General features: G+C 34.7%; 2 protein-coding genes across 5 annotated transcripts in view; one reads left to right on the forward strand and one right to left on the reverse strand.

Moving 5' to 3' along the window:
- Window positions 1–1,033: 1,033 nt before the first annotated feature.
- Window positions 1,034–21,561, reverse strand: Brox (BRO1 domain and CAAX motif containing). 3 transcript variants are annotated; one of them, XM_076873056.1, is made up of 14 exons: window positions 21,407–21,561; window positions 21,162–21,193; window positions 18,940–19,056; window positions 15,285–15,391; window positions 14,837–14,933; window positions 11,603–11,698; window positions 10,533–10,605; window positions 8,949–9,054; window positions 8,182–8,271; window positions 6,752–6,837; window positions 5,807–5,888; window positions 5,331–5,481; window positions 4,158–4,317; window positions 1,034–3,271 (listed from the first exon to the last, which is right to left on the reverse strand). In XM_076873056.1, exons 3-14 carry the CDS (start codon window positions 19,038–19,040, stop codon window positions 3,185–3,187), a joined length of 1,236 nt encoding a protein of 411 aa, XP_076729171.1. In that variant the 5' UTR covers window positions 19,041–19,056; window positions 21,162–21,193; window positions 21,407–21,561; the 3' UTR covers window positions 1,034–3,184. The 3 variants fall into 3 exon arrangements, with proteins under 3 accessions (XP_076729171.1, XP_076729169.1, XP_076729170.1); XM_076873054.1 differs by having other exon boundaries at window positions 21,287–21,561; XM_076873055.1 differs by lacking the exons at window positions 21,162–21,193; window positions 21,407–21,561 and adding an exon at window positions 20,694–20,992.
- Window positions 21,562–21,663: 102 nt separating this feature from the next.
- The window catches only part of Aida (axin interactor, dorsalization associated), a 42,680-nt gene continuing 36,570 nt past the window's right edge, over window positions 21,664–27,773 (forward strand). For both annotated transcript variants that reach the window (XM_076831658.1, XM_076831659.1), the window contains exon 1: window positions 21,664–21,912. In XM_076831658.1, the coding sequence (XP_076687773.1) occupies window positions 21,803–21,912 (110 nt within the window). In that variant the 5' untranslated portion in view covers window positions 21,664–21,802. The remainder of the gene's footprint in view (window positions 21,913–27,773) is intronic.

The raw sequence follows: 27,773 nt of genomic DNA on the forward strand, positions 1-27,773 counted from the left end.
CAGGTCCTAGCCAGTTAGGCTCCCAGAAGGCTAAAAACCAACATGAAGATTCAAGATACTGGGTCATCTACCATTTTCTTAGGGGAATACTAAGTGACTATATGAGCTTAGGACTATTTTAAGTACATCACGGGAATCAGATGCAACTGGGCTGTGTGACAGCTAAGGCCTTTAGATGAGCATGATCAAATATGTTTTCTGTTCTGTAATTTATAAACTATTAACTATTTAATTAATTAAATTTAAAAAATTAAGTTTTAAGCAATTACTCAAATGACAAATAAAAAAGTTTTTAGACAGTTATGGTAACCCAATGTGACATGAGTTTACTATTATATATGAGATTAGAAATGCAGTATTTTCTGAAGCACTAGAATTAAACTCTGGAAAGTAAGGAAATATTTCCAAGTGGTTTTATTTAAATGCCACCTCAAGTGTGCAAAGTACAAAAGCTTTTCAAAAGATTATGGCACAACAATGATAAGCTCCCCAATTTAGCTTACCACAGTACACAAATGCTGCATCATTCTTTATATTTTTGCATCAAAAATAAACAGGTCCATCAAAATCCTACTTTGAGATTAAGAGGTGATAGGTACCAATAAACATAAGTATAAACCAAACAGGTCAAGGAGTGATTAAGGTTTATTAGTAAGCACACAAAGCAAAAAACAAATGAATCTATCATTTTTAAAAAAATTTTCTGCAATTCTGGGGGTTGAACCCAGAGCCTCGTGCATGCTAATCAAGCGCTCTACCACTCAGCTGTACCCCAGCTCTGTATTTGTCCTTTTAATTATTAATGTGAATATTAACATTTTGCATAATGCTACTGGCTTAGGAAGTATAAAAATATTCATCAAAAAGCAAAAAATTCTGGGCTGGGGTTGTGGCTCAGTGGTAGAGTACCTGCCTTGCATGTGTAAGGCACTGCGATCAATTCTCAGCACCACATATAAATAAATGAATAAGAAAAGGTCTATCAACAACTAAAAACAAAAAAATTTTAAAAAAGCAAAAAGTCCAATGAAAATGTAGGTAAAATTGCTTTTATTTTCATAAATAAAAAGATAATTCATTATACAAACAATACTTAGCAGAAGCAATATGTAAGCTGTCATAGCCTGGTATGAAATTTATGCAACGGTTAATACAAATAGTTACATCTCCCTCTAGCCTTCATGCAACTTCTTTACATTTGATCATTTCCAACACCATTTTCAAAAAATCTTATATATAATGGGGTATTAAAAGGATAAAGTGTTACCTTTGCTGAGTCAACAAAATACTATTTGATCATGTCAAAATTGACAATTATTTATTTAAATACCAGTATTAACTGCATTTTACAGAAGCACTGAGCATACTGCATATTTGCATTTCATACATGGTAGTATAATCCACAAAAATATCAATGTGAAAATTTAGTAACTAGGTTAAATAAGCACTAGTACCTAAGATAAATAGGTCCTTAAGTACTGTTTAAAATTGTCAGCAGATAACATATAGAAACAAGTCAATTTGTAGTGACTGTTTAGAGTGAAATTTAATATTTCCCATAAGCAGCAAAATAAAACTATTCACTTATTGCTCCAAATATTCTGGAAACTGTAGCTTCAAATATTAAATATTATATACTGAAAATAGTAGTTAGCATTTCCACATATTAAAAAAAAACAAAACTTGATTTCTATGCAGCTTTTTAAAAGCGCTGAAAGCTATGATATCTGATTTAAGCAATTATTTATTTGAACACAATCTTGGTTCAGCTAGACATAATTTGTTCATTCTTCAAAATGAAATGCATATATTTCTATTTGACACTTTATTCAGATTTTACATATTTATTAAAGGTGCGTTATGGTGTATCTATATATGTGCTCAGCACAGTGACTGGCACATAGTAAGCCCTCAAAATACACTACTTTTATTATTTCTAGTAAAAACCAATGTGTCATTTATAATAGCAAATTATCTAACACTCTAGGAGAATAATCAACACAAGATAAATCTACAGATGTGTGAATTTTGTTTAAGTATTATGCATTATTTCTCAATTCTGTGTATATACTAAACTGTTTCAAATGATTATAATCTTTTTCCCCCCTCAACAGTGGGAACTGGACCCAGTGCTCTAGCAATATCCCCAGCCTTATTAAATCCTTTTTTAAGATTATATTGTATCTGTTTGTTCTCTAAATTTTTGCTATGGCCTTTGACCTAAAACAATGCAATTCTGATAGGAGATATGTATATAGATATATATATTAGAAAACCATATAAAAACAATGTACACTAAAATCAGCTAACAAAGGTATTTTACTAAAACTTCTCTAACAAAGTAGTAGTTACCAGTGTAATACAGGACAACCTATCTCATTCACGTTTAGTTTTTTTTTTTATTATCATGCAATATTACTTCTTCAAAAAACATTCTTCATTCTTACTGTCTTCCCTTACATATAAACATTAAACACAAAGTTCTATCCTCTAAGTAAAAAACCCATTAGAAAAGGTATTTATAAAAAAAACATTGTAGGGTTTTTGAGACTGAATGAAGCAGATACAAGAATAAGAAAAAGTTCTTAGAGGTCTCAACTTATTTATAAACACTAATTTTTGAGTAAATTATAGATTCCAGTATATTTGAGGGATTTCGCAGAACATTTTCTGATCTTCAACTATTAAGAGCTTTTTTCCCCCACCAGAAAAGATAAATGACTCAGAACATAACAAGTCTGTGCTATAATTAACACAATGGTGAGGGGAAAAAGACCATCTCTGCTCAAAATTCATTCTTGCCATTCTTCTGGTATCAAATAAGAGAAAAAAAATAAACATTTTTGTGAAGATAGAAAAACATACCTGAAAAACAATTCAGGCCTATAATACATTACGCTGAAACTTACTAACCAGAATTCAAAAAAGATCTAACCCTCAAATACACCTGTCAGAGGCACAATAAAACCTTTCAAATGTTGTCCTGATTAAAAACATGTCTACCACCTTAAAAATCAAGAACAAACGAACTAAAGGCAGATTCCCTCTGAATGTAATAATTATGCTATAAGCTTCAGAGAAATCATTTCAAGAAATGTGTACCAAAGTTCTACAGTTTTCTCTTCTACTTGTAGAGCTCTCAGTTTTCTCTTCTACTTGTAGAATTCTAAGCACATATTGTGTTTTAAGAGATGTAGCATCCCGTGTCCTTTTGAGGTTTGATATCTGGTTCTTTCACAGGTTTTACTTCTTCATCTGACTTAGGTTTGGCCTAAAGAAGGAAAAATACAATATTAAGCACTTACATGAACTCAGAAAACAAAACAGGAGATCTTTTCTACTTTAGACTTTTAAAAGGTACAATACTGAATGAAGTAACATTGAGAATAACAAGCTGTCCCAGAAGCTACAAATCAACTCATTTTAAGAAACAGTTACTTTTGCCTATAGTCAAGCAAATGGTCTTCCTAACCTTTACTCTCTGAGGAAGAAATGAATAATCAATCTATGCCTATGGAACCCCTAAGTTTGGAATGAACTTATGACAGTAATAGGCAATTTCTTAAGAGTCTGATCAGGATATAAAGATTGTTATTTTAAAGAATAATGATTTTAGTATGGGAAGGGAATTACATAAAAAATGCAGTTTGAAGGGAGGAGCTATTCTTGCAAAATTATTCCCATTCTTTTTGTCATAGATTTCTAGTTTGCTGGCAGTTAAATCTCAAAATTTCCTCTTAAGCTTGATTTAGAACACCAAGATTTACTTAAATATAAATGAATAAAAGTATTTTACTCCTGGATGATTCATGGAATGCTGGAATTAGATATCCTGCAATATGCTAAATGAAACAAGAGTATTGTTGTGGTAATACAAACAAGGATAATCTTTCCTCCCACTCTCTTTTAAGGAAGAAACACTGACAAGTTGTAAAAAGGCAAGATAATGTGTTGATATCATTTAGTTATGTTTAAAATCAGAGGCCACTGAGGATCTAAAGGCTTTATCTCACAGTGCTCTACAAAAGATTACACTACAATTAGCTGATTTAACATAGACAAACAGGTATCTATTTAAATAGAGAAAAACATCAAAACGCTAACTCTGAGTTAGCATTTTTAAAGTTTCGTGAGCAGAAGAAAAATCTCTCTCATACACTGTCATCCTTAGGTCTCTTGGTGAGATCAAATGCAGCCAGCGTTTCTGGTGTCCAGTGAGCACTTGTAGGAGGAAATTCAAAAGGCACGGGTTCTACCAGCCCATAATTTGCTTTGAGTTCCAGCTGCGGGGCTTCTGTTGGAATTTTTTGAAAGTAACTGCAAAAAAGCAATTTAAATAATGATTCATTCATTTATTCAGTAACTGAGCTCCTAATATAATCATCAATGTAATGAGGGGTCAGAGATTTCCCTGTCTCATGTAGTTCACAGATGAGTAGGTGAGAAAGTTAAGAAACCTTGTCAAATACAATGCAGAGTTAACTGAAGCTATTATAATATAAAGTGCCATGAGAATACAAAGAGGATCATTAACACAGATTAGTAACTATTTCCAAAGGAAGTGATGAAATGTGAACTAGACATGTTTAAGAAAGTGAAAAGTTTGGAACGATCATATGCAGAATATAAAGAGGAAAATGTACAGAGATAAAAACAGGGACAAGATAGATTCTACAAACCAACGAAGGTGGTGGTTCACAGTTTGAACACAAATAAGGGAAACTATTTTAAAGGAATAGGAAGGATTGGAAAAAATTAATTATCCTGCTTAACAGGTAGCCAAAACCAGAGTGAGGTGAACATGCAAAGGGAGTTGAGAAAATGTATGGTTGTATATGTATGTGCGTGTGTTTGTGGGAAGGTACACATAAAACATGCAGAGAAAATAAGAACATCATGGGAGTATCCTAAAGAAGTAAGCTACATGTCAGTAATTAAAAGGTTCTAAACTGGGCACAGTCACACATGCTTATAATCCCAGTGGCTCAGGAAGCAGAGGCAGAAGGATTGCAGAGTCAAAGATAACCTCAGCAACTTAGTGAGGCTGTAAGCAATCTAGAGAGACTCCATCTCAACACAAATAAAAAGGGCTGGGAGATGGCTTAGTGGTTAAGAGCCCCTGGGTTCTATCTCCAGTACCACAAAAAGTTCTACATACTTGAACTTTATCACTACTATAAAGAAGAAAAAAAATAATGCTAAACTTAAGTGCATTTAAACATAAACCCTTTGAGAACTCAGACTAATAGAAACCATGATATTACTAATTAATATTCCAATATAACTATAAACTGATATAATGTTAATATTATATATTAAGTTAGTCTCACATAAATCCATTTTCTCGTTGACATTTTTCTAGGGTATTCTTCACAAGGTTTCCAAGTTTCCTAAAGAACAAGTGTCCTGATGGTTTGACTGTTGGTCCAGGTCCTTTAGTTTCTCCATATTCTTTACATAATGCTTCTGCTTTTGCATATACTGCACATGAAAGGAATAAAAGCTGTTTAATAATAATAAAAAAACGTTCCTTATTTATGCTTACAAAGCTTTAAATCAGAAGATAAGATTTCTGCTGCTTTCTCTTCCGTAGAGTAATAGAAACATCAATAATAATACTCTAATGGAAAGATGGGCATTTTCTACATGTTCTAAGTTTGAAACACTTTTTCTCCCTCCAATTACCTCACCTGTTCTCATTCCCTTTCATGATCTTGGCCAAAACCTCTTAACCGCCTATTTATCCCCCTTTATGGTAAAATACCTATTTTAATAAAAGAATTAAAATTCTGACAGGAATACTTACATTTTTCTGCTTCTTGCAGAGACCTGATTGCTTCACCACATTTATCACTAGCCAACAAAGTCTGACCATGATAACAATAAGCCTAATAAAAAGAGAAACACGCTTTTATTCATTCTCTCCCTATCCTTATACATGTGTCAGATAAATGCCTTTATCCATTCTTTTAAGTATAAATAGTCTATTAGATCTCTTTACTTGAGTAAGCTTTTCCCATCTCTATTCATATAAAAGATAGAATTATATCAAGCCTTTAGCTGAACTTAGCCTTCTAACCATTTCCTGAGAGCAAAAGTTACTTGTTAAAATCTGTTAAATCAGGACATGGCAGATAAAGGAGGAAATTATTGTGCTAATGCAGAGCAACTGTTTTGAGGTTAAGGACTAAAGAAGTTTTAAAAGAAATGTATCTGTATCAGCCTGAAAGTTTACTCCTTAAATGTGCAGGGATTACATGTGGTCCCAAGTAGTAAATGTAAAAACAGATTATAAACTATAAGAAATAAATACATTTATTTAGACTTGAAAAAAGGGTATTGACTCTCTCACATAGCACTTAATCAATAAAATAATAATTAAGTTTGGTGGGTATAATAAGCAGATAAATAGTGTGTAGTAATGGTTCACCAATCTAGGTGATATATAGTGTATGATATGCCTTAAGACTGGACTTAGTCAACTGTACTTGAGAAAATTTTTGTTAAGTACATAGAAGGCTACAGGGAGTTTTGAATCAAATAGCAACTCCACTGCTATAATCTAGGTCTACAATTCTACATCATCTCTTTCCACCTGTGTTAGTTCACAATGGCTACAATGTCAGTGAACATTTACTGAGAACTGCTCATTATTTGCAAAATGCTAAGACTTTCATAAGATGAGAGACCTGGCGCTTAAGGGGATGGAAAGAGAGTAATTTACATCATATTTAGGGCTATTAATACTTACATAGGCTGTGTAGAAACACATTTTCAAGTGAAGATATTTTCTCCATTTTGCAGAATATGCAGGCTCCAAACTGGATAAAGTATGATCTAAAGTTACATTTTAAAAAGTAAAATATAATTTCACCCTGATTCACTAGAAGACTTTTAGTTCATGTATTTTCATGCTAAAAGCAGAATGCCATTCAAGTCTAAGACTCAAGCATTTATAGATTTTAAAAAACCTTCTTATTAAAAATGACTTGGCTTCCCATAATTATATTTCAAGCTACATAATAGGGTTAGTTAAATACCATGGCATTTCTTTGATTTGATGATTAAGACAAAAACATAGATAAAAATAGATATGGACCAAGAATTTTAAATAATGTTGCTTCCAAATTTTCTCCTTTTCCAAAGGCAGAATTTCTTCTTAAGTGCTAAGTCAGCCTACTACTTCATGCAGCAAGCCTATCTCATACTGCAACCAGAAAGATCTTTCTTAATTCAAATCAAATCCAGTAAGACTCACTGGTTAAGATAAAATGGATTCCAAATATCTATAGAATCAAGGCCACACTTTTTACGTAGGCTTACAAACCACTTCTTTATCTCACACAAATGTATTTTCCCAATCTCTTCTCCTTTTACTCATTCTGTGTTTCAGCTACAACTGTCTGAAAGTGCCAAAAAGTGCTAAGTTCTTTCTTAAATTGTAAATAGCACAAAATGTTCTATTCTCACACACTAATGCTTTCTAAGAAACACAACAAAAAGTTCTATGTATATTTCAAAATGAGGCTAAGATGTAACCTTCCTCTAGAAAGCCTTCTCTAGCATGCCCAGACTGTTGAGCTTCTCATCTCACTGCTGTAACATCATCATAAAACTCATGATACAATAATGTAATTACATGTTTGTCTACTCCCTTTAGCTGTGAATTTATTCAACTTATCTCTACTCAGCAAGTAAAATAGTAACCGTCTCATAAAAAGAAACACAGGCAAAGCTCTTAAATTAGTAAATGAAAAGAATAATAGGATAATTAGAGGAACTGTGTTCTGGTCTCAACCTCCCACCTGCTAGCAGTTAAGTTTTGGGTTGATCATGTTAACTCTTTGGGTTGATCATGTTAACTCTTTGGTTTGTTTCTCATCTAAGAAAGGATAGTAATTACAAGATTACAGTAAAGATCAAAAACTTAAAAGCAAAAGACCATATAGTTATTAGATGACTGGTTAAAAAGTACAGCACTGTTCTTTCCATTAAAAGTTATGTAGCATATTAACTGTGAGCAACTCTAATTCTTTAAACATCAATGAAGTAATGAAGATACTATTCTAGTTTTGCAAATAATGGAAAACTTAGAATCTTTTTGTTCTGTTTCCTATTCAATCAAAAGCAAATAAATCTGAAAATATAAAGAATAAAAGTAAAACAACAGAATTAGCTTACCAGCTTTTTGATAAAAATTGGCTGTTTCATATGCCAGTGCAGCAATTAGTCCAGGAGCATGTTTAAGTTCAATTGCTCGGGCAATTGTTACTAAAACCAACACACAATAAAAGGAACCTATAATTACATTCTTTTCCACTCAGAGTAAGTTCAGTTTTAATAGCAAAAGAAAGTCTGATAATCTTTTTGGGTTTTCATACAATTATTGTTAAGTTTTACTATGAAAAGAATAGAAAATGCAAATACAAACAGAAAACACAGCTTGTTGGTTCTGTTACCATTTCATTAAATAAATCAATAGCCAACTACTAGTTAACTGCAGAGAATTACTACAATGTAGATTGATATAAAACATACTTTCAGAGCACTGGCAGTTGGAAAAAATCCGAAAGCTTAGAAAGTTGTTTCCTGTTATCACATAAGTCCCACTGTTTCTTGCCACTGAAAAGATAAAGACTTCAAACTAAGTCGAACAGTGGAAGAGAAAAAAGAATGAACGTGGTAGTTGGGGAAACAAAGAGTTAAAGAACTAGTTTTGTATTGTCAGAAATGGCAGGGAATCAAAATCCTCTTTAAAAAAAGAGTCATTAAATTTTAAGATCTGTTCCTGCTAGTTCAATGTCAAAGGTAGAATTATTCCTCCTGAAATTTCTAAAAACTGAAACTTAATTGCAGCTAATTCTGATTATTTAAAAAAGATTAATTAAATGCAAATATAGATTTTCTCCAAAATAAAAACAAGAAAAATCTTACAATATTTAGGATACCTTCTTGAGCTTCAGCCTGACATTGGATAATATAAGCTTCTATGAGCCGTGCCTCTAGATCCCTTCCCTTTTCTGCAGGTGTAATAAGTTTTGGGATATGACTTTCCTGAAAGAAAACAGAAGATGCCAAATTTAATATTAACCCGTTGTTAAGAGATGAAAAAATGAAACTAACGAGACATTCAATTGACAAATTTGCCAGAAATTTAATGTACAAACAAAAATTGTAAAAAAGGAGCAACAGTAAGCTTACAGATAATATCAGCCCCTGTACACTAAAATTTAGCTTTTATAAGAAAAAGAAACTCAAGAGCAAAATTTTGGTTATAGTAGACTACTCCATATGTAATCCACACTTTCACCTTAGAAAATGTTTCAATGAAATAGTAAACAAAATTCCTTTTTGTATGATAGCCTGAATTGCTCATTTATATTAATTAAAGATACAAAGAAAATACTACAATTTTCTACCTAAATTCAGGATCCTAGCTTTTTCTTCACTGTAGACGCATCTTATTTTATCATGGGAAAAAACCCTGACATTGAGCCTCCATGAGTTCTTTAATAAAGAGTAGTTTAATTAGAAAGAAGAGAAGGGGAATTCTAGTTGGAAAACACATTCTTCTTTCTCTTAATGCCCACTATAGCTCCAGGCAATTTAATGTATGAGTGCCATAATCGCCTCTCCAACATTTTCATTGATGTACTGAGAATACGTCAGAAGTTCAGTTCTGTGGAATTGTGACTGCTGCTGACACCTGCTTCAGAGAACAATGAGAAACGCTTTATTTTTGTCAATAACTTTTCAGAAGAGACAGAAAAATAAACAGTGTATTACAACTGAAAATTTCTAATTGTAAGAGTCTCTGATGTTTTTAAAAGTAAAATGCAGAAACCGATAGTAATTGGCTGAACTCATCAATAAGGTACTATTAAATATGGAAAACAGAACATATTCAGTTAGCCCTACATATTCAGTTTCCACAACCACATCCTCACTCACACACCTTGGACTGAAAAGATTTGAAAAAAAGACTCTGCATGTGTGCTGAACACGTATACTATTTTCTTGTCGTTATTCTCTAAACAAAACAGTGTAATAACTATTGACACAACATTTGCATTTACATTGTATTAGATACTATAAGCAAACTTAAGATGATTTTTTTTTAAGAGAGAGAATTTTTTTAATATTTATTTTTTAGTTTTTGGTGGATACAACATCTTTTTTTTATTTTTTTTTATTTTTATGTGGTGCTGAGGATCGAACCCAGTGTACCGTGCATGTCAGGCGAGCACGCTACCGCTTGAGCCACATCCCCAGCCCTTAAGATGATTTAATACGAGAGGGAGTACATACATTATATGCAAACACTGTGCCATTTTATAAAAGGGACTTGAGCATCCACATATTTTAGCATCCCTAGGGAAAGGGAGCAGTTTGTATCCTGCAGATACTGGAGGGACAGTACCAGCTCTTTATACATAATGAAGTGTGTAAACATTCTTCCTCTCTTGCCAGAAAGGAAAAATTATTTAAGAATTAAAGCATTAGAAATTCTACATAAAATTTTATATTTTTACCTTTAAATGTTTGAAAATCCCAGCAGCAATTTTCAGGCTTCGATGGACTTCCTTTGCTTCATCTTCTGTTATGCTTAAAGACAGTGTTAAATTGTTAGAGGATGAATTGCATTTCAGGTACTAGAAACAACAACTAACACATTATCATTAAGCCAAATTAATTGTTTGCATTTCTCATCACTAGTTTTCTTCCATTTAATTAAAAAATCTAATCCTGATACTTTTAAGTGTCAAAGCAACAAATGCAAACGAGATCCAAAGAGAAGATACTTCCAAAAAAAAAAAAAAAAGACCTGCCTAGAGGTGAACTCTGAACTCTGAAATGAAGTCTTCTGTTCTTACCTTCTACATTCTTCTGTTATAAACAAGCACTTATACATATGAAATGAATGAAATGATAGCTATCTATATTCGCTACTCTACTAATTTTAATCACTTTCGAGATAATTTTATATCAGTACGCAAGATTCAACTTCATTTTTCAATGGTATCATACTATTCCTATGTATGGATAAATTATAACAATTTTGCCAATTTCCTATTGCTTTAGACACTTTAGCTATTATAAAAATTTCACCTCATTTTATTTTGTAGTTCTTTTAGTCCTTCAAGATCTTTTCATATACTTAAAACCTTTTGCATTTCTTTTTCTATGAATAGCCTATTCATGTCCATTGCTTATTTTTAACTAATTTGATGGTCTTTGTTGATTTGTAAGAGTATACATTTTAAGAAATGAACAATTTACCATATGCATTGCAATGTTTTAAACCAATTCTATCACGTGCTTCTTAAACTATGTTCATAGGACTGCTAAGCGGATAAATATTCAATCCTTCCTTTTACAGTTTCTTGGTATGGAGTCTTATTTAGGAAAATCTTTCACATTACAAGATTATTTAAAATTTTTTTCTTCTCTTAACACGAGGCTCCCTAATTCTAAAACTCAAAATATGTGCACTCACTCAACATGGTACTCTTTAATCAACAGCCTAAACTTTTTATAATGAAACTCAAAATATTTGAAAAACATCATATTACATACATAAACCCTTTCTCTTTTAACTTACTTTTCTTTTCCCGCCAGTCTTGAAGCATATTTGGTATACCACAGAGCTACATTAAATCCCATGGAAATTAATTCAAAAACAGCATCCTGCTGGGCACTGAAATTAAAAACATGATTATTATTTTCTGTAAATTTTGGGGGGTTTTTTTTGAACTGGAGATTTTACCATTGAGGGGCACTTTACCATTGAGCTACATCCCTAGACATTTCTATTGATGAGGATGGCCTCCAACTTCCAATTTTCCTGCCCTCCCGAGTTGTTGGAATTACAGGCATGTGCCACCACACCCAACTGAGTTCTATAAAATTATTGAGATATTGCTATACATGAAGCCTATTGAATATCCAACTCAGAATTACAAAGATCTATATGCTAAGTGGTTGGGTGTGTGTTCATGTGTGAGTAGGAATAATGAAAATGGTTCTGTGTTTAATATAGATGGGGAGATAAGACCCATTAATTATCAATGAATGGCTAAATATAGTAATGCAATATGTACTATACAACTGAATAACATAAGAATAGTACTTCCAAAGATTACTATAGATAGAGTAGCTTTAAAAACAGAGATTTCTGGGACTTACCTTCAAAAAGTTAGAAAGTCTGGAATGGAGCCCAGAATCTATAAAATACTCAATTGATTCTGAAATGGATGGTTCTTATACCATATATTAAGAAAACAGAATAAAGAGGAGAGGTAGTTTTAGACTAGGATGATTAGAAAAGGATTAATTGTATATATAAAAGTTGAATTGTGCCTTGGGAGATGATTAGAAGGGAAGCAAAAGACATTCTAGGTGAGAAACTTAAGCTGTCAAAGCACAAGAAAGTATAAAGATTTTTCTGATAGAACTGACCCAAACTGCTTGATTAGAGCAGATAGTGTAAAAAGAAATGGATGAAAAGAAAGATGAAATGTCAAAATGAAGTAAACTGTAGAAGATTTTGAATCAGTATTTTACAAAGGAAAAGGTCCTGAAAACAAGTATATGTACTTATTTCCTTCCTATTCTATTACTATAACATTAAAAGATGGCAAATGGCATTAAGTAAACGATATGAACACCAATTTATTCACCATCATTTTAAGAACCTACAAATTCTTTACACACTATCTTATTAATTTCAACTGATGAAAAAAGAAAGCAGAAATAACATCCTTATGCAAAATAAGATAGATACTGAAAAGTTTCCAAAAGGGAAAAGCTTTGAAGGATGTCTCTACTTTGTATTTTATTTATTGATTTTGGCTAGGCAAAATGGCACACACCTGTAATCCCAGGAAAAAGGATTACAAATTTGAGACCAGCTTGGCAAATTAGCAAGACCTGTTCTCAAAATAAAAATTAAAGAGCTGAGGATGTAGCTCAGTGTAGAGAGCTTGCCTATCATGTGCAAGGCCTTGGGGTTCCCAGTACCACAAAAACAAAACAAACAAAATTTATGAGGTGTGAGCCCTTGCCTAGTGTGTGTAAGGCCTTGGGTTTAATGCCTAGCACCAGCACCACATACACACACAGAAAGCTAGAAAACATTGTAATTAAAATAAGTTATAGATAGTTAATTTATAAATAATTTTAAATATAATTTAATTTACAAATTATATTCATAAATTAATGTAATTTTCATGTACATTACATGAAAAAGTTTATGAACAAACCTCATAAAACAGTTTTACCATCTTAAAAAAAAGTTATTCACAGTTAAATAGCTTATTCTTTTTGAAACTTGAGAAATTTCAAATGAATTACACCCTGTGATCTACTGTGTATTTCTAATTTATAACTTTACTTTTAAATCACATGACAGTTTTCTTAATTTACATGAAGCCTAATGAATAACTCTTTTCTTTTTATACTCATTCAATCCACCTTGTTCCAAAACACTCCATTTCTGTGACACCACATCTAAGTAGCAGTCAGAGTATGTATAATCCAAGAAATAATTTTTCCGAGCAGATAAGATTCACAGCACAATCTCAGCTGAATAAGTAGAAATAAAGCATAAAGTAAATTAGAAATCTCACATGTACTAAGTTTTCAGTGTTACTTAAGGTTTTCATCACATAATTTTTCACTCTCTCATAAAATGCTAAAAAAAACCCAATAAATAGTAGCTTGCTGTAACATGGAATAAAAATTTGGTAGGTAGGCCAAATTTACACAATGCAAAACATTTTAAAATCTGCCAAAGTCTGTAGTAATAATAAAGGTTTGAATATTAACTTGAAACTATGAATATTTAGAAAGGATCCATCTTCCCCACTTCCTATCCAATTATGAATTCTGCACAAGATATTCCCAAGGAAAAAAATGAATTAACATTTAGTGAATGTCTTCTTAAATGCCTGGCATTATTATTCATGTAACCTAAGTTTTCTTATTTGTTCCTCACAAACTCTTATAACACCAAAATCTAGTTGAAGAAGCAGATGTTTCCTTTGCAGAAAACGTGGAATAGCATCTAGGTATGATGCTGTGCTACATACCTAGATGCTATGTGTAAATTCAACCTCCATTCTCTTTCTATATAATGCACTATTTGCCCTGTTCTTCCAGCAATTGCCCAGCCCTTTCTTTCTTACAAAACAGTAATTCTACAGCAAATTGAGATGAAAACATACAGGTATTTTTAACAATTCAAAGATGTTTAAAAACAAAAAAAGTGCTGAATAAAGTTAATACTATGACATATTTCCTGCTATAATTTCATCTTCGATAGTTTCAAGTGAGTGATGAAAAAGCTCTGAAGGAAAGTTTGTAAACAGAGTAGAAACAGTAAAAAGAAATAAAAAACCAAATATCTAGAATCAAAAGACTATGGAGTTAAGAAGACAGATACAGACTGACCAAAGTATTCTGAACTATCCCTTAGAAAAAGAAAGTAGGGGAAAACCAAAATTCTGCTTGGCTTGAAGGTAGGCAAAGACTGAAAGTCAGTTTAGGTTTCAAATTTCTAAAACATTCTTTGTGTCTTATTAAAATAAGACTGTTCAATTTTTATTAGTATTTGTATTGAGTTTATAAAAAATAGACATGCTCTGGGAGAAACAACTAATAATTTTACTTAATATTATATATTTGAATTAGAATCCAATGCTTCTAATTAATTTCCTGACAAGAGAAAATACTGATCAGACCTTATTTTTATTCTTTAAATACAGAATTTATGAGTTAATGGCTGGCTATATAGTTACAAAAACTGGCTTCCATTTAGTACATTAATATTGCTTACCTTGGAACATGTCCTTGTAACGTATCAGTCCACTTGAAACTTTGAATATATCGCAACTTGCTTTCCTGGGTAGATTCATCCAGTGAATTTATGAAACCTACAAAAAGATACAAGACATTTTAGATTTAGAATAAATATCATGTGTTCTATTTGGACATATTTTCAGATAATTACTTTTCCAGGTGCCTGAATGAATTTTTTTGAGCCCCTTCTCTCTTCCCACATCCCACACCTTTTTCTGAGATAATGTAATATAAAATATGTACATATTTAATTCTCAAAATGTTAAACCGCACACTACCATTACACTCTCACATTTTTAAAATTCAAGCATACAAGTATGGCCTGGAAATTAAACTGTCCAAATTTGAAAAGTGTATAAGAGTTAAATATTATCTTCTGCATAATTTTTTATTTTTTAGCTGAGAAGTTCATATAAGTAACTGACCTTGTAAGAGTGAAAAGTATGAATCTGCTGCATTCTTCATCATTTCTGGATTACAGCTCAAATCAGTGAATAATTCAAGGAGTCGTGCCCTGGATGTTCTCAAGTCACTTGTATATAACAGAGACAATAAAATTAAGTAAGCTGTACTACAATGACTGGGTAAAAGTGGCTTAAAGATTTCAATGTAAAAGTTTTAAAAAAATAACACCCATCATCCTCTACTATCTCCTTTAAGGTATCATCAAGTATAGAGCAATAAATTTGATTAGGACTAACACTGGAGATAAATGAAGTTTCTAAAAACATTTAAAAAGTTGTACTAAATAAACCTAGTCCAATTTTTATGAATAAAAATTATGCAATAAGAATACCTAGCAAGTTTTAATTTATAAAAAATAAATCAAGGTTGGACATGGTGATGCATGCATTTATGCCTATAATCCTAGTTACTCTGGACACTGAGGCAGGAGGATCCCAAGTTCGAAGTCTGCCTCAGCAACTGGTGAAGCCCTAAGAAACTTATTGAGACCTGTCTCAAAATAAAAAATATAAAGGGCTGGGAATGTAGCTCAGTGGTAAAGTGCCCCTGGATTCAATTCCCAGCACACACACACACAAACACACACAAATCAATCAAACAAATGTATGCATTTAAGATTGACAGGAGGAATTAGAACTGAATAACCAGTTCGCAGAAGTTTCTTGAAATATGGAAATTTGACAGTCATATTTGTGTTTGATTTTAGTATCTCCTTAATCCATTTTTTCCAATCATCCCAGATGTGAAACACCTATAAAAACTTAAATACAGTATAGAACATGTAATTATGCAATATAACATAATATTAATATATAAGCTCTAGAATGTGATTTCTAACCTATTTTAAAGTACCTTTGTCAATTTTGTTGAAATATTTACAGAATTAAAACTTGGGACTTCATGGTTTAAAATGGCTAAACTAGACATTACTCACAGAATGTCAAAATACACTTTATTAAGTAGAAAAGTTTTAAAAGTGAAATTGCATTCTGTAGTTCAATGCATAGAACATGTGGCTGTTAATCATTTAAAAATGGCTCCCTACACTCTATTATCCTTTACTTCTTTGCTGCAAAACAAAACACCACAGATCTGCCTTTTCCTTCTTCAAATTCTTTTCTCCCATAATTCCAATGTTACTAAATTTTCCAGGTGCTTTTTTATATCTAAAAATTCTCCCCATGTTTTTCTATGTCCCCTTCTTATTTCCACCTATGAAACTGTTCAATCTTGGGCTTTCTGGTTTTATCTTTTGAGATCTCATCTATTAGCACATCTTAAAACTACCTTTTATTCCTAGATCTTCATTGTCAGCTCTAACTTGGTTCTGTCCATATCCACATCTAATCCCAAAGGCAAATAGCTCAGTCAGTGTTCCAGAAATCATATTACATGAACAATGACTGAAGACACTTAAAATGTGTGTTAAGTAACTACTAGGCATGGTGGCACACATCTATAATCCCAGCAGCTCAGGAGACTGAGGCAGGAGGATTGCAAGTTCAATTAGGTAATTAAAGACAGACTGGATTTAAACTGTGAGCACCAAGAGAATACGGGCTGCATACACAGAATTCAGTAGGTAGCTAGGATAAAACACATATTCAAACTTACTTGTTGAGTGAAAGAATAATAGCTTTGCAAATATTTTCTTGAGAGTAGGAGGGTTGTAACACAGTTATGATGTTTAGAAAAGAGCATGGACTAAATCCTGAATGAGGTGGATATAGTGCTTATTCACTAGTACTAATTCTGAGGAGGCTTATTTCAAAGTTATTATTAAATTATTAAATATTAATTTATTATACCAATAATTACATGTAGTTGACTAAAAATGGGACAGGCTACCTTATGAATATGTCATTGTTTGAGGCATCTAGATTTCACTTTATCTAGAAAATGAAAGAAGTGATTCCTAAACTTGGAAGAAATGTGAATCCTTAAGGCCTATTCTAGACTAAAATAGTTTGCCAGAAATTTCCATGTAGGTACTCAATCATCACCTATAGTTCAACTTGGGTAAAATAATATTCGTTTTAAAATTATAGAATTAGAGAAAAATGTAAATATCTGATGTAGGGTGTTTATTTTATAGATTAGGAATTAAGTCCAAAGAAGTTCAGGAACTTGTCTAAGGCTACGGAAAAAGCAATTGAAGTGGGGCCTCGCCTCTTGAAGTCTAGATTCAGGGTCAAGAAACTATAATTTATTTTTGTATGGCCCACAGAATAAGGATGTGTTTTACATTTTTAAATGACTATTTAAGGGCTGTAGTTGTGGCTCAGTGGTAGAGTGCTTGCCTAGAATGTATTAGGCACTGGGCTCGATTCTCAGCACCACATATAAATAAATAAAGGTCCATCAACAATTAATAAAATATTATAAAAAATGACTACTTAAAAGAACAAAGAAGAATACAAAACAACATCTCTATGTGGCCAATAAAGCCTAAAATAGTTATTATTTAGTGCTTTTCAAAAAGTTTGCTGAAGCTGGGCACAGTGGCACAAGCCCAAGTAATCCAGACTCTGGAGGCCAAGGCAGAAGGACAATAAGTTCCAGACCATCCTCAGCAACTTAGTAATTCCTGCAGTAACTCAGCAAAATTCTGTCTCAAAATAAAGAATAAAAAGAGCTGGTAATGTGGCTCAGTGGTTAAATAACCTTGGGTTCAATCCCCAATACAAAAAAAAAAAAAAGTTTGCTGATCATCGGTCTAGATTAATAAGACAAATTTTCCTGCCTTGTACTACAATCACTTCTTTCCTCCAACGTAGTATCTCTCCTGACTGTCCTATATTGGCATCACCAATATCTGAATTATTTGTTTTACATCTCAAACAGACTGAAACCTTTTCAATCTCAAAGCCAGTCCAGTCAGCTAACTGTTCCTTTGAAATACCTCTTGCATCTATCCTTTTTGCTCCAGCCAAATTGCTCTCTTATCCCTAGAACAATGGTTTCCTTGATAGAAATCACTCTTTTCACCCCTGTCTAAATCAGGAATCCTCAAACACTTTCTATACAGGGCTAGATAGTAAATATGTCAGGCTTTGTGGGCCATAAGGTCTTAACCAGAACTATTCAATTCTGCTATTGTAGAGGAAACCAGCCCAAAGGAGCTATAGATAATACATAAATAAATGTGGATCTGTGTTCCAAAAAAACTTCATTTACAAAAACAAGCAGTAGGCTGAACCTGTGGGAAGCAGTTTGCCAATCCCTGAATTAAGCCACAGAATTTATGTAAATTCCAGTTCAAGTTCTTTCTCCTATATCACTTTAATAGTCATTGCAAATCATAAGGATCTCTCCCTGCTCTGAACTCAGTGAACTTACTATCTGGCCAATTAAAAATGTCCATATCCTATTTTATTGAGTCTCTTACACTATTGACTTTTTTGTCATTGCTTTAGACCCAGTAAATTTAAGATTCATTTAATGGTCTTAAATTAAGGACCAAGGGCTAGATGACTGCCAAAATTTAACTCTTCCTCTATCATTTATAAATTTGAAAGTTAGGAACAATGTGTTACATATTTCTGTATTACCATGGAATCTAAAGAGTACCATTTATCTAAGAGTGGCAAAAATACTTGTGAGTCTAACACATACTTGCAAATTTTTGAAGCAGGAGGACCAGCGGCCACACCATAGTAGTTAAAAGAGACAGGAGCTGTAGCTTTTAAAGGGTTCCTATGAAACCAATGGGTCATTTTTTCTGGATGTTTTCTGTAAACAAAACAAAAATACATAAAATTAAATATTTCATAAACAATGAATGTAGTATAGAAATAGTTATTTTTAAGTTGAGAGCTTACTATAAAATATGTTCATTTTATATATAAATGATATATTACTTACATATATAAATAAAATACTTTACCTACACAAATCAAGTTTGTTTTAGGTGGTGGCTTATTTATAGTAGTCTATGTTTACATCAGGCCTATTAAAAAGGAATTTGGGGCTGGGGATGTGGCTCAAGCGGTAATGCACTCGCCTGGCATGCACAAGGCGCTGGGTTCAATCCTCAGCACCACATAAAATAAAAATAAAGATGTTGTATACACCAAAAACTGAAAAATAAATATTAAAAAAATTTAAAAAACCCCCAAAAACAGCATTTGGAAAGATGCTCACAGTAACGTTAATGTTAAAATATATCAGAGCAGAAATGTTAACGGGTGGGAAAAAAAAAAAAATCACCTGAGGGTGTAGTGCTCTTGTTGAAATTAAAGTTCTAACTTAACAGTCTTGGAGAAAACCTGAAATGCTAATGCTGCAACTCCCCAGACTACTTTTGAGTAGTAAAGTACTAGACTTTGGTTGGAAAGCTGCAAGTAAGAATACAAGATCAGAGGAGTGAAATTTCCATAAGAGGTTGAAATGATGACCCTCATTTATACTGTTAAGGCTTTAAGTTAATTATATTTCCCACATATTGCAGACACCAATGGATAACTTATGTGTTTTATAATAAATGTATTTTTATAAAATAGCTGAGTCAATATTTTATAATAAAAATGTTATTCAATATTTGATTAATAACTGTAACCTAAAAACTTTTGAAAACCTACCTAAGTGAAATGCCAAATTAAAAAAAAAATTGTTTCACAGCTTTTAAGTTTAAAAAAGAAAAGTATTACTGTATCTTTTACTTAAAAGTCCCCGGGTAGGTAGTGTATGTAATAATACAGGAAAGTCAAGCCAAAGATTTACATATGGCAATTAGATTCCCGGAAACAGTATTGAAAAAAAATCTCCATGTTTACTTAATTTGAAAGCTGTTACACAGGTTGCCAATCAAAATTTTTTTTTATTAGAAAAAATACGTCGACTGACAGTGTATAAAAAAACCTACATTAAGCACTTCCTTTAAGATATTTATTCATGACAAAACTGGTTTTGAGAAGCACCGAATGATTTCGTGAACAGAATGCCTTGTGCACTCACGGAAAAACTGGGCAGGTTCATTTAAGACTTAAAACACTTAACAAGTCCTTTTAGAAAATGTCATCTAAACATCTTCCACATAAGCCTCTTTTTCAGCCTACAGACAGCATCTGCGTGCGCTTACTCCAAGCTTTCTCTAGAGAGAGGGCCACACTCTGGGCTTAATTCTCCGAGAGCATATTTTCTGCAAATACTGATTTTAAGTACCGCACTCTGCCTCTCCCCCACCGTTCCAACCTTTCGGTGACCCTGCACTCTACCGTATTCAGGAATTCCGAGGGTGGGTGGAAGCGACAGCCCCCTCCGCAGGTGCAAGAGTGCCTTTAAAAGCACCAACACAACATTCGAGTACGTCAACTAGCCCAGCAGCACATAAGACCACCAACACTAATGTGGGTCCCCGAGAAACCTACCTGAGAGGGGTCCGGAGCTCTGAGAGTCCACTTCCTGTTTACCACCCAGCCTCTTCCTCCCGTGCCCAGTCGTGTTCCAGACAGCGGGCAGCACCCCTGCGCACGCGCCAACACTAGCGCGCCCCTTTCTTTGAGAATAGGCATTTTGGTGGAAAGCCGATAGTATTAACCCGAGAGGGGCGGGCAAACGACTACCGAAAGAAATCGTACTTAGCTTATAAAAGCTCTTAACAGCTAATAGAGATACGGGGCAAAGGGATTCGGCGAATCCAGCTGTTAATGCCATTGATTCACGGGACCAATATGGGTTTTCTTTCTCTTCAAGGCTTTAGAAGGTGGCTTTTTTAGATCACCATCCAAGGATCTAAAGAGACCGGTGTAAAAGGACGGTGATCCTAATGCTTGGACTCCAGGGAATAACAGAGAGAGGGATATTAGTGGGGAACGCCCGTCCTCTGACATACTTACCGGGGTTCTCAAGAGTCTGTACGGCACTCTTCCTGAGGAAAGAAAAGCAGTACTAGAGTAAGAAAAGCAGTATTAGAGTCCGCACGAGGGAATAGGAGGGAATCGAAGAAACAAGAGTACTGAACTAAAGCGACTGGAAACCAAGCCCGGGCCGAGTCTGGGTCACGTGACTGACGGCCATGACAGCTACCGAGGCGGCAGTGCTCATCGAGCACGGGCGGGGGCTGCCGCACTGTCGCAGCCACCTCAAAACACTCCTTTCACTGGACTTTTCTAACTTCTCCCTGGTCCTTCCTCTTGGGCTTCAGTGTTGTCCCCCGAGAGGGAAGGAAAGACGTGGTGCGCTTCCCAAGCCAAGAAAGGATGCCGCAATAGCTATGGCGGCCCTCGGCGGAGTGGGGCGGCCTCAACCTAACAGGGGCGGGGCTTCGGGGGCGGGGCCTTGGCGGGGCGGCCGCTTCGGAGCCGCAAAGTTTGGCTGTGGCGGCAAATGGGCTTGGGCGGCTCCTCGGCGGGTGGTGGTGGTGGCCTTAGCGGTTCCTCCTGGCTCTGTTAATGTCGGGGCCAGGCCCGGGGAGGATGGCGCCCTAGAGCCCGGCCTTGCTGGGTAGGGGCGGGAGGGGACGGGGTGGGGACCGGCCATGTCGGAGGTGACCCGGAGTCTGCTGCAGCGCTGGGGCGCCAGTTTTAGGAGAGGCGCCGACTTCGACTCTTGGGGCCAGCTGGTGGAGGCGATAGACGAGTATCAGATGTGAGTGACTAACCGCGGGAGCGGGCCAAACCGGCTGCAGTGGGCCGCCTCCCCCTTGTTTCTGTTAGTGTCTCTCATCACAGTGTCTGCAGTCAAGGCTTCCCAGGGCGGGGCCCCCTGCACGGGGGACTGAGATCCCACTGGCCCCGCGAGGCTGCTCTGGAGAAGGGTCCGCTCCCTGGGGTGTCTCGCCCTTCTTCCCCCTCCACCTCCACGAGACCAGTTCCATTCAACAGGTAGTAGTCCTTCGCTGGGGCGCCGGCTCTCACAGACTACCTACTTAGCTCCTTTCGAGTGTCTCCCGGAGCCCCCAGCAGTCAATTTCCTTTCCTCCGCCTCTCCCAGGTTGCCACCCCCCAATCTCTCTTTGAATCTCGAAGGAATACTTGTGCGTTCTCCGCCCACGTTTCAGGCATGAGTGGCCTTGCTCTCTGTGTGTGTCTTCCTCCCTCCTATGTGTAGGAGAGGAGGGAACTGGTTTTGATAGAGAGGAGTTGGGTACCCCCAGGAAGCAGCGAGGGCCAGGGATGCCTCTCCTTCTGCCAAAAGAAGGGTCTGCTCTAGGGCTGCTTCTCCACCCCACTTTCTGGTGAGCCGTGTTTTCACAATTCCACCTCGATTTCGTTTCGGTTTCTGGGACTGTTATTTGCTGGACTGTGAGTCCCACCCACCCCCTCGCTCGGTTTCTTTGGGTGGAGTCCGCGCAGGATGTGAACAGAAGAGAGCAAAATGTGAATTAATAGACCACGCACAGGAGCTGCCCCTCCCTCCTAGGATCCCTCCTCCTTTTCCTGTGTATAATGTATAGCCTCAGGGTACATGTGGGTACCAGTTTCCTTTATCAACCTAAGACTGATTTTTTTTTTTTTTTTTTGCCCTTCCTGCTTTCACCCAAAAACTTTAAAGATGGTTTTAAAATGAAAAGACAAGATTTATGTATGTATAAAAACCTTGTTTAATTTCTTGAACACATTACTGAACTTAAGAACTGCCTACTAAAATGCTATTGTTTCCAAACTTGCCATTACTTGCTTATTGGTTTAAAACAAATTATTGTTTGAGGTTTCATGGAATATGAAATCATGCACGAGTAAAATTCACCACCACCACCCGCCCCACACACACCTTTTGGAAAGAATACAAAATTGGTACTTGGAAAATCCAAACTTCTGTTCTCCTGAACAATAGTTGTTTTTATCTGACCACCAACATAATTTAGATGTGTATATGTTTTCTACCCCATCTTTCTGACTTTGAATTGCCTGTAGTTTCAAAAAGTACCTGAAAAAAACTATGCTCTGGGCTATCTGGTTGTGCCTAACAACTTTTGACATTTATTTTTCACTTCCACTTGATTTCATTTGCTTTTACAACTGTCCAGTGAATATAATTATTTTTCATTTTACAAAATAAGGAAACTGAAATTCAAGTTAACAGATTACTCACAATCGCAAAATGATATCACTGAAGTCTGGAAGTTTTTTTTCACTCCAAATCTGGTATTCTCTAATATATAAATGCTTAAGGTGCTTGTTTGATAAAGCATCGATAGAGTTATTCTGTAAGTGAATTGGACAAATTTCAGAATTTCTTTCATTGGTGAACATACCCTTCCATATGCTAACCAGTTAGCATCTATGTATACTTATCCTATATGATATTGAAAATTGCATAGCCTGAAATGTAAAGCTGCCTCTTACTTGTGATACTGTGGGACTTAGCAGCTGTGGGCACTGAGCAGCAGATCTCCCAATGGAAAGTGAAGAATACCATGTCTAATTGAAATTACAAAGGAAAATCGAATATGCAAGCTGTTTAGTTGGAATTTCTAGAAACTTCTGAATGAAGGTAATAGGCACATACAAAGCTATTGTTGGATCTCAGCCCTATCCTTTGAACTCCAGGATTCGGAGTAGTCTTCCATTTATAAAAACTGCAGTGTAAATTTCAATAGAAATATGTCATGATTGACTTCAGTTTTGTAGACATACAGGCCACGTGTAAAATGAGTTTGTTTAAATTTTCGAATATATTCAGAAATAAAGGCAAATTATATTTTGCATTTGAAAGAACTATTTGGATAGAAAGGCTACAGCAAAAGAGACCAATGAGGACTGCAATGATGATGTGAATGATCATTGACAGGATTTAGTCACTGGATATCTAGAGTGAAGGAGGAAAAGTCTAGGATAAATGTGACTCCTAATTAAGTAGGCAGTGATATCTTTATAGTCAACATGATTTAGGGGTGGGAAGAGAATGTTTTTACTGCCATAATGTGAGAATACTATAACTTAAACAATTTCATCATTGAACAATGAGGATTGGGAGGAGAAAGATGAATAAAATTTGGTATCTGACCCCAAAGCACTGAGTTTACTGGAACATTTTAGACCAATAAGGTACTTCAGTCAGTGAAGAACAAAAGTGAATGTTCCCATACTTTTGCTGTTTCCTGAAGCACACTTCTGCCTTAGGGCTTTTTCTCTTCAGGTCTATGTTCAAATATTGTTCTTTCAGCAAGGTCCTTTCTGGCCACCCTGTCTAAAAGTGCAAAGCCTCCTGTCCATCCCCACTCCATCCTCTGGCACATCCCCTCTGGCACCTCTCCCCGCTCCTGCTTTTCTTTTTTTTCCCCCCTTTCTTCTGATTTAGTCTGTTTCTTTCTACTGACCCTTCCCTTTCCTACCATTCCTCCCTGCCTCCTGCTTAATTTTTTCCTACAGGACTTATTACAATCTAAACTTCATCTAAAATATATTTTATGTATTTGTTTTGCTTATTGTTTCCCTAAGGGACTATAAGTTCTTTGAAGGTTGGGGGCAGTATCTGTTCTGTTCTCTTCTGTAAACTTAGTGTTCCAGAGTCCTACTAAGACATAATTTTTAATTTATATATTATATAATTATCACATTCTATTGAATGTATGGATTCAGGTGTAGATTGTAGCATTAATGAGCTGATGCCAAAATACTATTAGAAGATTTAAAGATATAATGTCAAATTAAAATTGTTATTCAGAATACACATGGCCAGTTTAAAACAATAGCTCCATTCAGCAGGCTACCTCTTTCAGCTACCTGGGCATACATGACTCTTAACTTGTGTGTAGTGGAATAGAAGCTTGTCCAGAGTAAGAGGTTCCTCAGAATTACTCCTGAGATATTTTTCTAACACACGGATGCTCAATAAATATCTGTTAAATGAGTAGATGAATTTAAAGACTGAGTAATACCTGGTTTTAGTCATCTTTAGAAAGCTTTGTCTCTGCTGGTCCATGCATTGGGGCCAGTCCACAAACCTGCTGGTCTGCATCAAAATAAAAAAAGAAATAAAGAGTAAACATTTAGGAACTTTAAAGCAACTTGACATCTTGACCATATTTTTGTGTTTTACAAAAATATTAGCTTGGGACAAATCGAGAGGAAAAACTATCCTTTGCTGCAGGTTGAAAAGCTCTAATTTCTGTGTCTGGAATCATGTGGGATTTCCATCAGTCACTTGTTTATGTATTTAACGTATATTTAAAACTCCCCCTTGAGAATAATACTCTTTCACTTGTGAGAGGAGTCTCTAGAGAAAAATGTTTGATAGGTTTCTCACCTTTACCAGTAGAATGTTGACTCTTATATTTGCTCATCTAAAATCCAGAACATGTAGATTTTCTCACAGTAGACAAAATCAGGTCTCACTTTGTCTTAAAATGATACAACCTTTTGTGGATTTAGATTTTGAAGGTTGGGGGGCGTTTTGCTGAGGCTTTAAAAAGTTTTTTCTTTAAACAATTCAGGTATGCTTTATATACCATGAAGTTCATCAGTTTTACATGTATAATTTGTTGATTTTTAAAAGTAAAAGTCATGCAGTCATCACCACAATCAAATTTTAGAACATTTTCATCACATTCAAAAGATTCCTTGTACCCATTTGCAACCACTCCCACTATCTATATTTTCTCTCTATAGATTTGTTTTTTCTGGACATTTCATATGATTTGAAGCATCTAATATGTGATCTTGTGCATATAGTTTCTTTCAGTTAGCATATTTCCATGTCATAGCATGTTTTATGATTTTATTCCTTTTTATTGGTGAATTTACAGTATTACCTTGTATGGCTGTCTCATGTTTTATGTGCCTATTCACTCATTAGTTGGTTGACATTTGAATTTTGGTTATCATCAATAAAACTGCACTGAACAATCATGTGCGATATTTTATGTGGACATATTCTTCATTTTTCTTGAATAGATACCTATAAGTAGAATTGCTGAGTCATATGTTAAGTATGTAACTTTTTACAGTAGCTGTCAAATTTTCCAAATTGGGTGTACCATTTTATATCTCTACCAGCAGTATGAAGGGGTTTTCTGTTTCTCTGTATAGCAGCATTTATTATTGTCTTTTTGATTGTAGCCATTATCAGTATACTTAACTATAGGTTTAATTTACATTTTTCTAATGACTAATAATGTTGAATGTCTTTTCATATGCTTATTTTTCCCTCTGTAAATCTTGTTTGTGAAATGTCTCTTCAAATCTTTTACCTATTTTTAAATTGGATTATCTCTTACCTATTGAGTTGTAGGTGTTCTTTATGTACTACAGATAAAAGTTCTTTATTTTTACAATATTTCCTCCCAATCTGTTGCCTAATTTTTGAAAACAGGATTATTTTAATTTAGTCTCCTTTATTCTGATTATTAGTATTTATTTATTTATTTTAAAATATTTTCTTAAGTTTTAGATGAACACAATATCTTTATTTTACATTTATGTGGTGCTGAGGATCGAACCCAGTGCCTTGTGCATGCTAGGCGAGCACTCTACCACTGAGCCACAACCCCAGCCCTGATTATTAGTATTTAAACAGGAGTTGAAAGCTATACTTTTTTTTCCTGACAAGAATCCTGCTTAGGGGCTGGGGCTGGAGCTTAGGCTTATTGGTAGAGTGCTTGCCTAGCACGTGCAAGGCACTGGGTTCCATCCTCAGCACCACATAAAATAAATACATAAAATAAATTGGTTCCAACTACAACTAAAAAAATAACAAAACAAAAACTAAAGAAAAAAAAAGAATCCTTTTTAGGTTGATAGCCACTCTTAGCAAATTATATGTAGAAATATTCAAATAAAGAAACTATTACACTATAACTACCCTGAACTCAGGGATGTATAGTTGACATTGCTAAGGGTGTATAGACCATGAATTCCTGTAAGAGTCCATATAGGTCAGCAAGAGTTTAAAAAAAGAAAGAAAATCCAGAAAAAGGACAATGGGCCATATTTATTTGTACCTTCTCCTGCATAAGAATTCATAAAAATGTGAGACTATGAGTCAATGAATGACATTTTAGGAAAATATATTGTGTGGTTTCCAGCTTTGGAAGCAAGTAAATAAATGGATGAAAATTTGACTGAGTAACATGGTGGAGCTATCTTAGCAAATGTTAAGATTTCTTGTAAGAATTTCTTGCTTAATGATAAAGGATGCAGACTTTTCATAAAGAGGATAGAGGCCATTGAGAATACTACTTGATCTTTAAGGATATGATTGCATAGAATAGAACTCCTATCTAGTACTTGTTTTTTGGAACTGTGATGAACTTCTTCTTTAATTGCCTTTTCTAGCTAGCACTTGCTGTCATTCCTACTCCCAGACCTCAACCAGAATAGCAATCTTATTTTCAAAATCTTTTGCTAGCTTTTTTTTTTTTTTGCATTTTTTTTAGCATATACCATAAAACTCACTATTTTAACATGTACAGTGAAGTGGTCTTTAATGTATTCACAAGGTGTTATAACCATCACTATTGTAATTCCTAAAAATTTCTCCCACTCCAAGAAGAAACTTTATACCTG

Source organism: Callospermophilus lateralis, chromosome 13 (assembly GCF_048772815.1).
Source record: "Callospermophilus lateralis isolate mCalLat2 chromosome 13, mCalLat2.hap1, whole genome shotgun sequence".
NCBI classification, from domain to species: Eukaryota; Metazoa; Chordata; class Mammalia; order Rodentia; family Sciuridae; genus Callospermophilus; species Callospermophilus lateralis.

Excerpts from the sequence above, each read along its gene's own strand:
- Brox (XM_076873056.1), bottom strand. The coding sequence starts at position 19,040 with ATGACCCATTGGTTTCATAGGAACCCTTTAAAAGCTACAGCTCCTGTC. Across the intron at positions 10,606-11,602 it reads AGACTGGCGGGAAAAGAAAA|CATAACAGAAGATGAAGCAA; the intron begins GTAAGTTAAAAG and ends ACTGTCTTTAAG. Across the intron at positions 4,318-5,330 it reads CAACGAGAAAATGGATTTAT|TTACTTTCAAAAAATTCCAA; the intron begins GTGAGACTAACT and ends GCTTTTTTGCAG.